The sequence below is a fragment of the Centrocercus urophasianus genome, unplaced genomic scaffold, assembly GCF_019232065.1.
Source record: "Centrocercus urophasianus isolate 14NV4802_14NV808 unplaced genomic scaffold, USGS_Curo_1.0 seq_22, whole genome shotgun sequence".
NCBI lineage: Eukaryota > Metazoa > Chordata > Aves > Galliformes > Phasianidae > Centrocercus > Centrocercus urophasianus.
This window is the reverse complement of record NW_024884778.1, coordinates 12,599,290-12,612,231: the sequence shown is the minus strand read 5'-3', so window position 1 is coordinate 12,612,231 and position 12,942 is coordinate 12,599,290. Positions and strand designations below refer to the sequence as shown.

The following is a 12,942-nucleotide window of genomic DNA, read 5'->3' as shown; positions in this document are numbered from 1 at the left end:
GAGTTTTTGCCAGAGTTAAAATTTATAATGCTGCTGTCTTAGAGCGTTGTGTTCACAGAGAGGCACAGCTAGAAGGGAGACTGGGTTTGAGTGAAAGCCTGGACTTTTTGTGCAGCTGTAGAGCACAGCTCAGCCTCAGTGCAAGAGGATGGGCTCAGTGGAGATGCTGTAGCGTAGGTCTATTCACCTATTCTTCCGCATGCTTGTTTTCTTTAGGATTTCTGACATTGTATTCTGTTTATCCTACAGTTCATTTTAAAATGGCAGTGATTTGGAAATGCAAATGATGATATTACTAATGACTGAGTAACCAAAATAGTAAAGCCTTTGGTCTGCCTTGAAATCTGTACCTGGGAATGTTAATCTTACTTCCCTTTAGCACCTTACACAATTATGACATTAGCAAACTTGCTAAGCTTGGCTGTGCAGTTAGCATAAGAAGTAGGAGAATGTATTCACGAAAAGTACATTGTATATTAATTCTCCGGTAAGTGATTTTAGGTTTAGTTCAATTATATCTTATCTCTCAAAGTTCACCCTTGAGAAAGAGAATGTAATTGCCAAATTCAGGTAGGTAATGTGAGCACCTATTTCAGGAAGTGAGATACTGAAACTAGAACTGAAGAAGAGTGTATGGTAACGTCAGATATGAAGCTTTTTGCTTGATCCCTTTTCAGGTTCTGATTGCCCACACTGCCCAAACACCATTTTGCTCCCCAGCCAGCAAGCTCTTTCCATTTGGAGCTGAAGCCTGGCTGCAGCGTGCTGCCGGGGTCGCGTGAGTGGGACTGAGCCACGCGTGGTGTCCTCCACGGTCCTTCAGTTCTGTCTGCAGCAATGAAGCATGCAAAACTCCCCATGCATTTTCATGCCACGTTATTCCCCTTGGGAATAATGCACATCTTCATGCCCATTCCCCATGCAAATAACATGCGTTTGATACGTATCCGTATCAAAAGTACACAGCTAAATGATGAAATAGGCTTTTAATAGTGAGCAACAATTGTGCCAAGTGTAAGTCTCTCATTGGCAGTCCCAGCAGAGACCTCCTGCTACAAGTCGCTCATGATAGCAGACTGGAGAAAGAATTTGAATGAGTACGTGCTGAGCTCCCAGCTGCTGGAGCTAGATGGCTTTCTGTCTTAAAGTAAAGCTTTAAAACAGATTTCTGTGTATCACAGTGCAATGCAGATGGGCTGCAATTATTTCACTGCTTTCTTTACCATTTGAGCTCTGCTAAAACCGCTGCTGCTATAGCAAAGATCTCCTCATGTTTCCTGTGTGAACACAGGCTGCAAACATGTTTCTGACATTAAACATACATCCCATTGAAATACGCTATTATAGTTCTTGTCGATTGCTTATTGCTTTATTATAAGATGATGTAGGGTTCCATAAACATCAGAGGTCTTTTAGTCAGTACCTACTCTGCTAATAAGGATGTGATCACCTCCACAGGATTGGATTGTAGTTGACTACAGGCCTTTTATTTATAGTAGTAAAGAGGTATATGGGAGAATGCATCTTCTACAACTACCAGGATACAAAAACTTGATGACTGTTTTTAAAAGTAACTAAAGAATTTGCATTCCTAATATATTATGATATTGTCCTTAATTTAGGCAGGACTAAGGACACTTCATGATATCGGCCCTGAAATACGCCGAGCTATATCCTGTGACTTGCAAGATGATGAACCAGAGGAAAACAATCCAGACGAGGAGGAAGAAGTGTATAAAGTAATGTCAGAACACAGCTATGTGATTTTTTTGTTATGTAATATGAGTTTTATAGAATGAGCTTATCCCTGAATGTGGAAGAATAATAAAAACCTCAAGTCAGCAAAACATAAATATTTAATGAACATCAGTATATTTCATTTATATCTGGAAAAGTGGTATTACCAGGACACCTGCATCTCATCATAATCTTAGGAAGCAGTTCCTGTTGGGTGATTCTCCCACCCCTAATTCCTTCCTATTAATTCTTACTTATTCTTAAGCAGATTCTAAGAAAGATAGGAGCTTTGCACAGTGCCTGCAAAGCCAAATTGTGATAGTGTTAAGAAAACTGGACATACCTTAATTTCTGCTTTGGTGGAAGAGATGAAATTCTAGGCAGACAAGCCTCAACAGATGCAGAGGTGCATGTATATAAAAAAAACTAGAGTTACACTGCAGTTAACTAAAGATAAAGGCCAGTCTCAGTTTCCTGTGAGGGATATCAACAAAAATCAATCTGGGAAAAAGATTAATTTCAGGAGCTATCTGCACACCATTGTTAGCCAGCAAGAAAGCTTAATTAAGAAGTGGATGCAAAGGTGATCTTCTGCAGAAATTGTCATAAACCCCATAGTTTGCTTTTGTCCTTCATCAAAGAAGAGGATGTGGCATTGGGGACAGTGCTACAGTGACCAGCAGTGGATGTGTTTCTCTGCCAATCATCACAACGTCCTGTCTTCTCTAGATTGAGCTTCAAGACAGACTGCTGTCATCCAGGACCCACACCTGGCTAGACAGGGAGGCTACATAATCTGGGTTAGATGTAAAAGAGAGTTGCATGACATAGTCATAATTTTTCACTTCATTCTCTTTCTCACCATCCATTACACTCTCAGGGCTGATGAAGAGTTATTACTCTTTCTTGTACCTCTGCAAGAAGGAAGAACGGAACCACTGAAGCTTAATGCTGTCTACTTGAGATATGCTTGCAAGCTGTTGCATGGCACTCCATCCTGTCTGAGTGACGCCTGCTGCAAACCAGTGCTCCATGAGAATAGGAGAATTCCACCAAAACGTTCTTGAGAGTTGCACAGACATGTCCTTTTCTGAGGAATTTGGTGCATGTTCTTCGTGTATGGGAATCTGGGTTTCTCCTGTATAATGAAACATGGAGAAAGCTAGAAGTCACAGGTGTATGGAAAAAGAATACCGTTCACTGCATAATGTTGATTTGACTTTGAAATCCAAATATTGTCATTGTCACAATCACAACTCTGTCACTTCAGGAGATGCCATGTGAGGCATCATGAAATTAGAAAGAAAATTCACAGTGTATTTGAATTGTTACTTTGTGCGCGTGTAGGAAAAAAGTAAATAATCATCAGTCAAAAATATGTTCTACTAAGGTATCTGATTTTCTTTTTTCTTTCTCTTCCCCTAAAACAGAGGAATGGTGCCCTCTTTGGCAACCATATAAACCACATTAGCAGTGACAGACGAGATTCGTTTCAGCAGATCAACACCACGCACCGTCCCTTACATGTGCAGCGGCCTTCATTTCCATCTGCAAGCGATCCTGAGAAAAATGTATATCTTCAGACAGGAAATTCTGTGTACCACAATCATCATAACCACAACTCAGTAGGAAAACAAGTTCCAAACTCAACAAATGCCAATCTCAATAATGCCAATGTATCCAAAGTTGTTCATGGGAAACACGCTAATTTTGGAAGTCATGAGCATAGATCTGAAAATGGTTACCATTCATACTCTAAAGCTGACCATGAGAAGCGTAGAAGGCCAAGCAGTAGGAGGTAAATGTACACACGTATTTGCTTTTAAAGGAATTTTGAATGTTCAGTAAGAAAACTTGTGCCATGTGAAACTAATTTGTTATATTTAGCTTCATTTCAGTTCCTTATTGATTTATGAACTTAAAGTATGGCTGTAATATATGGGAAAAGTTTATAATTTTAATAAGGTTTGAAAATAGTCATTTTCTTAAAATAGAAGTTACTTTACAGGCATTGTAATCACACAGTTTTGAGAAATTCACTGGTGATTATAAAATATCTTTCTCCATAATTTCATGGCTTGCCTGGATAGAACCCGCTACTACGAAACATATATTAGGTGAGTTTACTTTTTTATGTTTACAAAATAGTTCCCAGTTTTAAAAATTAACCATCTAAGAATGCATACGCTGAGGAAAAAAAAAAAAAAAGGGAGTACTTCTAAGATGAATTTTCTACTGCTAATTTTGAGAGAGTATCCTTCTATTCTTCTGGTTAAATATGTCCAGGCAGGTTCGTGCTGTTTTTAACAGGCAAAGATCACACTTGATGGTAATCCTCGTTTAAAATTGAATTGCATAGGCTGGAAAGATAACGATGATAGCTTCTGTGAATATTGTTGTTTGAGATTGCATCTGAAGGGGCACTACACTTCTCTTGCTTTTATGTTGGAATATTTCCAAAGGCAAGATTTAAAAATTGGATATGGTGTTACATGAAATTCATTGCTAAGTGTACACTCTGTGGTAGCTTGAGGTGTCCAGATGTACACACCCAGTTTCAGTTTTTCCTGGATGACATCAGTGGGTTCTCTTTAATTTTTTTAGCTATTTCATAAACTTGAGACATTTGAGAGAGGTTTATTCTACCAAATATCCTGAATTTATATTTTGTAAAAATGTCTTTGTAAAAATGTCTTTGGCTTTGTGGGGCATCCGCACATTTTCATGTTTGTATCCCAAATATGCATTCCCCCGATCTTTTCACGTTTGTATCAGATCAATACTTCTGGGCAGTACTTCCTCAGAACATACTTAAAGTCACACTCTGCCTGCAAGAGTTGTCAGTGCTTGTCTTTTTTTCTTGAAAGCACCATAATCAGTCCCAAGTGTTTGCTTGCTGCTTACAGGTCTGACTCTGGTGATGGCCGTCGACCAACTATTTGCCGTGAAGAACGTGACATTCGAGACTATTGCAATGATGATCATTATTTGGGAGAGCAGGATTACTATAGTGGAGAAGAATACTATGAGGAAGACAGCATGTTGTCAGGAAGCAGGTGAGTGTGTTTGTTTAACCTGAGGAAGGGACTTCAGTAATTGATGTACTAATCCATGTAGGCTTCACCAAGTGCACTTGCACTGAAAATCCTCTAATAAATTTAATACTTCACAACCACTGATTAATGAAGTGATGGACAAGAAGGGTTGGTGTACCAAGGATCTTTGTGTTTGTCATCAAATGCTGAATCCAGCAGAAGTTTTTTACCAAATTTAAAGCAAAGCAGAAAGTTCATTTGACCTGAGTATAAACTAGTGCTGGTATTAACTCAACTAATATAGAATTGGGTATCTTTCTTTTGAAAATTCTCATTATATTACTTCATTAATCATCCTTATCTTGGCACCATTTTCTGTCTTGTTAAAACACACACTTAACACTCTCATGGTTGTCCTGGCCTTTATGTGCTGGGAACAGATGGTTTTTATGGTTTTTTCATACCCTTATGGAAACATCATAGATGGCATTTCAGTCAGCACGTTGGCATTTCTTCACGTTTGTATTACTGAACAATATGGAAACTTGTATTCATCTGAGGCTCTGTGCTGTAGCTGCAGGGTTAGCTTTATAACCCAATTCCTCTCAATTTTCTGACTCAATTATGCTTTTTCTGGCCCAAACCCAGAGAGGTAGCTTAGTTAATTGTAGCGTTTCTGTCAAGTAGAGTTTCGTTGTTCTTATTTTCAACTTGGCATTCAAATCTCAATTTTAGACTTAAGCAAATAAAGCCTTGATTTTCTTTTGATAATTTTAACTTCTTTGCTGCAATTTTCTTTACCTTGACTTCTTCAGGAATGGACCACTGTAGGTTTTTCTAACTTTAGAACTGTGCTTCCCAAGTTAGTTTGGCTTGACAAACACCACTGTGACATTGCTTCAGCAACGTCAGATCCAAACTCCACATTTGGGTTTAAAAAGTCTTGAGTAGTTTGTTGCCTGGTTATCTTCCTTAAAACAGCTTCTCTTCTGCTGAATTTGCTTCAACAAATTCTCAACAATATTCTCCACTTCTATTAATGTATTTTTTTAATGTTGAAATACCGCCCCAAAATAGAAGAATTTATTTCATAAACCAACATGCACTAGCACCACACATGCTTTATTCTCCTTGTATGCTATCTTTATTTGCCATATGAATTTTAACAAGATTGGCACTGATCGTGTTGGATTGATTGAAAGCTAAGATTTGCATGAAAGCTGAGGTTCACACAATTCTCAGGACACTCATTTTTTCTATGATAATTACAGCCAAATAATAACCTTGTACTATTTGATTTTTGACTTGAGAAGTTTCAGGAGTGTGAAAGGCTGAATTCTGTTTTCTGAATTTCTGTGCTCTACCCCCTGGGTTCAAAAAAAAAAATGGCAGGAGAAGAACAGAATTTTGTTTTTAGAGTTGTTTTTTAAGGAACATTCAGTTTAGCCTGTATTGGTAGGAATAACTTCGTTGTAGATATACTTCAATAAACATTTCATGACAACATGTTGTGTAATTATATTAGTAGAAAAATGTATGCTACCTCCATCTGTTTGTACACACAGCATAGATTTTAAAACTAAGTCATGTAATTATATAATGTAGTTATACCTGGTTTTGTTTGGTATCTTCTAGAAATCTAAACAGCTCAACATACAGAAACTCTGAAATAATCTTTTCTTTACTACTTGAATTCAGGCATGTATATGATTACCACTGTAGACATCACTGTCATGACTCAGATTTTGAAAGACCAAAAGGTTACCATCACCCACATGGGTTTTTTGAGGAAGATGATTCACAGACCTGTTATGATACGAAAAGATCTCCTAGGAGACGGCTGCTACCTCCAACACCAGCATGTACGTACATTAAGAACAATGCGTTTGCAAACCCAGAGTGATTTAAATTCATAAAAATATTTTCTAGTTTAAAAAGCTTATTTGTAACTTGGATTTCAATCTTGACATTTCATGATGAATATTGCCAGTAGATTTCTGAGAGATGCTCAATACCTACAGATCCTAACATACAAATCAGTCAAATATCCCTTACCTCACTGAGGCAATAGTATGAAACCAATCATTGTAATTGCTGATTTAATTGAACTCGTAAATGAAGGTAGAATGCAGCTTTAGTTATCTTTGAAACAGTCATCAGATGGGTTCAGTCTGGGCCTTCCTTATTCGCACCCACAGATGTGCAGCATTGCTGTTGTCTCATCTGCTGGCACCTCCCTTCCCCTTAACAGCCACACTTCTTAATGACACTGAGATTACTTCCATATAACTCCTGCTGTTTTAGTAAACACTAGAGATTGAAATTCAGTGATTTGCAGGGAAAACAGAGCCAAGAGCAAGCTTAATAGTGAGGGGTTGAGGGTTTTTTATTTATAAACTAGGGATTTGGTATTTCCTTTGGAAGTCTGACTCATTAGAATGAAGAATATAGAAGTATGGAGAAGAAAGAATAAACTCTTATTCTTTGTTATTCACAGCTCTGTACAGCGAAACTCTGAAGTTCAGTATAGAAACCAATCTGCAGAACTGGAAAACGTTTCTTTCATAAACATGACTGCTTTGCATTCTGCTGCTCATATTTCTGCCTAGGACTGTATTTGCTCATGTGATTAATCTATTTACTATAACTGCTTTCTTCTGTTAGCAAACTCTTTTTCTTATCAGTAGGATATATTTTTTTGTGTGATAGTTGTTGCACAGTGGAATTCTGGATACAACAGACTTCAAGGAAAACTGTTTCATTTTCCTAATCAGTTATGCTTTCTCCATAGCAAATAGACGATCTTCCTTCAATTTTGAATGCCTCCGCCGACAGAGTAGTCAGGATGATATTCCACTCTCTCCAAATTTCCACCATCGCACAGCTTTACCACTTCACTTAATGCAGCAGCAGGTAAATCCAGGACTTAACTAATAATGAATTACATCTTTTTATTTTCCATATCATACCTTAGACTTTCATTTTTGCTTGAAACAGTACTATAGGATTATGCATGAAGTACTAGGTGGTCATTTCTAGTGCATGAGGATACTACTGAATAATTCAGACCTTTTAATAAGCATGGGCAGTGTATGGTGAATATAAATAAATCCATATTCTGTCCTGTAGCTGAATTTGATTTTTCTGAATCAGGTTACTGTTTCCTGTTTACACGCTATATATGTCTACTTAGATGATCTAAACTAGGACTTGTGTCATGTGGTCTTGTTAATTGCTTTTTAATGTTTTTAATTACTTCATATTGAGTAGAACAGTTTAGTTTCATATAAGCAAACATATATGTGGCACAAATCTCCTATCTCCTGCTGCAGCCCCAGCCAGAGATTTTTAAACAATTCTGAATGATAAATAGGGCCCTCTTCCTCAGAGGCCAAAGAAAGCAAGGTACATAACCTAGCTATAATAAAAAAATACATTTTTATGCTATTTACTAATCTCAGTTCTGTTCCTCCTTTGCTTGACTCTAAGCAGCAGAAAATATTAACTTTGCGTAGCATCTGCCAAAAGATTTGGTTGGAGCTAACTGCTGAAATCAGAATTGAGTATGACTCAGAGTGTCTGAAATCACTAACTTTAAAAATTCTTCCCCATTCCAGGTCATGGCTGTTGCGGGTCTGGATTCCAGTAAAGCTCATAAACATTCACCAAGTCGTTCCACGCGTTCATGGGCTACTCCACCTGCAACCCCTCCCAACAGGGACCGTACCCCATATTACACACCTCTAATCCAAGTTGACAGGGCTGAATCTACAGAACATATGAATGGTAGCCTGCCTTCCTTGCACAGGAGCTCTTGGTACACAGATGACCCTGATATCTCCTACCGAACATTTACACCAGCCAATTTAACAGTACCCAATGACTTTAGGCATAAACACAGTGACAAACAGAGGAGTGCAGACAGTTTGGTAGAAGCGGTAAGTATTACAGAAACTTCTAAAGTCATCAAGAGTGTCTGCTTAGCATTTGTGTTAACATCACAATGCTTATCATTCAGTCTACACAATCTCTCTGAAAATGTGGTATTTTCACTTTCAGCTGAAACTGATCTCAAGTAAAGATAGGGAAACTTCTCAGTTGCTGTGTTGTAAAGGGTCAGAGGAATTCAAAATCACAGTGTCAGTGTCAGAGGGCTGAGAGGCAGGCTGGAAGAGATCAGCAGAAGGAAAGTTGGGAACATCAAGGTCCGGGTTTAAAATGGACTTTAAGCTTTCTAGCTAATGAGGATCAATTGTGAAATATCCTCTCACAAGAGCTGATGATGCTTACCTGTGTTTTCTCTGCTTTGTTTCCACTTATTTATATTATTTAATATGTATAAACAGCCATTTTTGCAGTAATCTGATCAAAGATGAGGAACTCTATGATAGCTGTGTACTGGCGAGAGAGTGAACAAAGACAACTGGATTGATTTGCAGGTGTACTAAAGAATGTTAGAAGTTCTTTTGTGTTAATAATATTAACATGTTGCATTTCAGACTATAGTAGTTGCTGTTCTTGCTTTCGTCTATTATTTCCTTTGACTGCTACAAGTTGAGCAATGTATTTCACTTTCCAAATGAGACTTCAGCATCCTTCTTCCACGTATTCTAAAATACCTAGAATGTATCTAGAACTCTGTTTCAGCAACTTATCCCAGTTTTCTCGTCTGGGATTTAGTAGCTGCTGTCTTATGTTTATCAGACTCCTCCTAAGTTTCTAACGACAACAACTGAATGTATTGCATTATCAGTTACAGTGCCATATAACTGTTACAGCGTAGTTTGAAGCTATTTGATTGTTGATTTGTGAGTTAGCATGGAGTTTCTAGTATTTTCCACAAATGAAAAATGTTTTTATGATATGTCTGTTCTTCCATAATTCTGCTTTATACCTCATTCTCTGCTCTCCATCTGCCAGGTACTTATATCTGAAGGCCTAGGAAGGTATGCAAAGGACCCTAAATTTGTTTCAGCTACAAAACATGAGATTGCTGATGCTTGTGACATGACTATCGATGAGATGGAAAGTGCGGCAAGTAATCTTCTCAATGGAAATATTAGCAATGGGACCAATGGGGATATGTTCCCCATTTTAAGCAGACAAGACTATGAACTTCAAGAATTTGGTCCTGGCTACAGTGACGAAGAACCAGAACCAGGACGATATGAAGAAGATTTAGCTGATGAAATGATATGCATTACAAGCTTATAGTATTTAGCAAGGGAAATGATTTTAAATAACAGAAAAAGTGCCTCATAGTTCAAAGATGCTAGGCACTAGTTGGGGTTAACCGATCAAGTTTTGTACAAGTGATGTCACGCCTCAAGGAAGCCATAACTAATAAACAGATTATCTCCGGGTTGCTGAAATGTGATCAGAGCTGCAGCACATCATCTCTTCCCACAGAATCTTCAGTTTCTCTGTAGGAATAAGGTTATTTTGGAAAGAAGCGGGTTCTGACAATCAGTTTTTTGAGGGCTAGAGTGGGATTCTGAGGTGTAATATCTTGCCTGTCCTTCAACTTTGTGCTGCTGTCCTTCATAGTAGAGTGGGAATTTGTCAGTGAAAATGTGTAAGTCCAGCACAACACGAGGTGAGTGATGACAACCAATAATGTCATTACCTCAGTACTCAAGAGCATATCAGCTATCCATTGCATATCTATTCTAATACTGTTTTCAAACCTGCCTCCCAATTTCTTTTCTTAATGCTCTTCTAAAACATGGTTTGTCATGCTCTACCTGTTAGAGATCATTGGAAAAAGAAGTTATATAAAGAATATTCTGTCATATGTAACATCAGTTTACATAGCAAAATATCATTCAGATAGTCTGTTTTATGACTATCACGTTAAGGGCAAAATATACTGGAATAATTGCATTCTTACTAATGCACTTGCAACCAGGTTAAAATAGAATTAGATAAGATAGTTTGCTAAAAATTATATAGTAGAAATTATTGTAAATGAATTGTAATATACAATCATTTGTATTTGTAAAGAGATGTTCTATATTTTGTAATTATTGTACCGTAATTGAACTGCAGCAATATTTATGGACCCTAATTATTGTAACTCTCCACAGAATTCTAGATATGAGTATTTTTACTTGGAATATATAGATCTATAGCATAAATATTTAAATAGAGCCACCTCTCATTGTAAATCTTTTTGGGATAAAGTGTCAAGTTTGAACTTGACAACACAGACTTTTTTTTTAACATTATGGTGTCAAATGAATCTCTCTGGGTAAGGGATGCACAGTTGACCATTTGCAGTCTTATACTTGGAAAGGTAAAAGATTTGAAATTATTTTAACATTTTGATTGAAAAGTAAGTTGTAATTTTATTTTTGTATTAATCCCATGCTACTGAAATATTAAAATTATTAAAAATTTGGCAAGTTCATGCCAGGATAGTACTCATGGGACAGTTTGTTTTGACAGAGTACATTGCCTATGTACCCTACTGTGATAGAAAGCATCTAGGGCAGAAACTATTTCATAGGTAAAGGAAAATGCTTTACTAAGTATTGCTTACTTTGCTCAGAAAAAGAAGAAATATGACTAAATGATTCTTCACAGAACCAAATAATAATAATAATAATAATTATATAAAAAGTATACAACTTCATTGCCTCTACCTTTCTGTTTTATGTGCATTATTTCAAAGATTTATTTTTATGCAATCAAAAGAGGGCTGAGATATTGTTCATAATGCAGTAAAACCCTGAAATGACTTTGAGGCTAATACAACCTTGGAGGAAAATCAAAAAATACTGAAAGCTACTGTCTATTTTGTTAGCACTGGATAAAAATGACTTGTTCTAACAAGTTGCATTATCAGGTTTTACCTGTAATTCATATGCTAGATAGCAATCCAGTTCACATTTTAACAAATGTGATGTTTAAAACATGTCAATAAACATTTTGTACATAATGACAATTTCCTATGAATAGCATACAGACTTCCTCTGGAATCATTCTTATTTCAAATGCCAGGATAAGAACTTAAAGGTTTGTAAATTCTTTCTTGACCTAAATCATTTTGTATTAAAACAAATGCAAAATGTTCTTCAAAATAAAACTGTGTAATAATTTTATTATACTTGGGACTCCTTTTACTAACAGTGTTTCACCAGGAAGCTCCAAAAGTGAAATTCTGTTTGTACCATTTGGAGAATGGGAAGGAACACATGGAATTTGATAACAGATCTACAGTGTTAGAGTGTGCAAGCTCTTTATGAATAATTGCTGTTAACCAGAAAGGAGAAAAGTGATTAGAGTATTTGTATGAACAAGGGCTGTATTCCTGCTGTAATCCACTCTAGGGGATTAATGCTCCCAGAGGTGTGAATGTATGGAAGCAATCAAACAAATCTGACTTAACATTGCTTAAGAAGTGAAATCTCTTGTGCCTGTCTGTCACTTGGGTGGGTTTCCCACTGTAGTCATTTTGTTACTAATCTCAACTTACAGGAGCAAAGTTTCCGATACCAAAATAAAGTTTTCAGATCTTATTTCAGAGAAATAGCAGTCAGAAGTTTTCACAGCTCCACCTCATTTCTGCAAAACACCTTTAAGGAAGCTGGAGATGGAACATTTAAAACAAAAACAAACAAACAAAAACCCTACAAGTAATTGCACAGATTTTTCTCATAGCACATCTAATGTAGCAGATTGCGCTGAACAAGACTTTTTTAATTAAGCATATGTCTGAACAGACAGAAAAAGATATGCTGAGTTCACTGTATTTTCTTGCTAGTAATATAGTTAGTCCTCAGTTTCAAATGGTCTGATGAGAAGGACACTCTTTGGGGCAGATATACTATTTTATGAGAATAATCCTTATGAACAGTGGAGGAAATTCAGCTACAAGCCATGTTCTATATTAATGGTTTAACTATACATAGAATAACTGTTCAATTTTATCACAGAAGCGTAAGGAAAAAAAGGTTAGCCCATATATATATGGTTACATGGTAACTGGCAGCCTTAGAATGAATCACAGAATTGTAGTCATCACTCCATTAAAAGAAATGAAAGTGATCTCAACAATTAATGCATTTATCATGATTTCCCAGATATGCTTACATGTGAACATGATGACAGAAAGCATTATGGTTGTCCATTAGCAAGGAGTTAAATACAACTAAGAGAAGTTATATTC

The 12,942-nt window shown here is 36.8% G+C and overlaps 1 protein-coding gene across 1 annotated transcript in view; it reads left to right on the top strand.

Moving 5' to 3' along the window:
* Positions 1–11,858, top strand: part of CACNA1D (calcium voltage-gated channel subunit alpha1 D) — a 165,904-nt gene extending 154,046 nt beyond the window's left edge. The window contains exons 43-50 of the mRNA XM_042823828.1: positions 1,623–1,739; positions 3,168–3,535; positions 3,828–3,854; positions 4,644–4,793; positions 6,471–6,634; positions 7,564–7,685; positions 8,390–8,710; positions 9,693–11,858. Coding sequence (XP_042679762.1) covers positions 1,623–1,739; positions 3,168–3,535; positions 3,828–3,854; positions 4,644–4,793; positions 6,471–6,634; positions 7,564–7,685; positions 8,390–8,710; positions 9,693–9,986 — 1,563 coding nt within the window. The 3' untranslated portion in view covers positions 9,987–11,858. The remainder of the gene's footprint in view (positions 1–1,622; positions 1,740–3,167; positions 3,536–3,827; positions 3,855–4,643; positions 4,794–6,470; positions 6,635–7,563; positions 7,686–8,389; positions 8,711–9,692) is intronic.
* Positions 11,859–12,942: the final 1,084 nt, after the last annotated feature.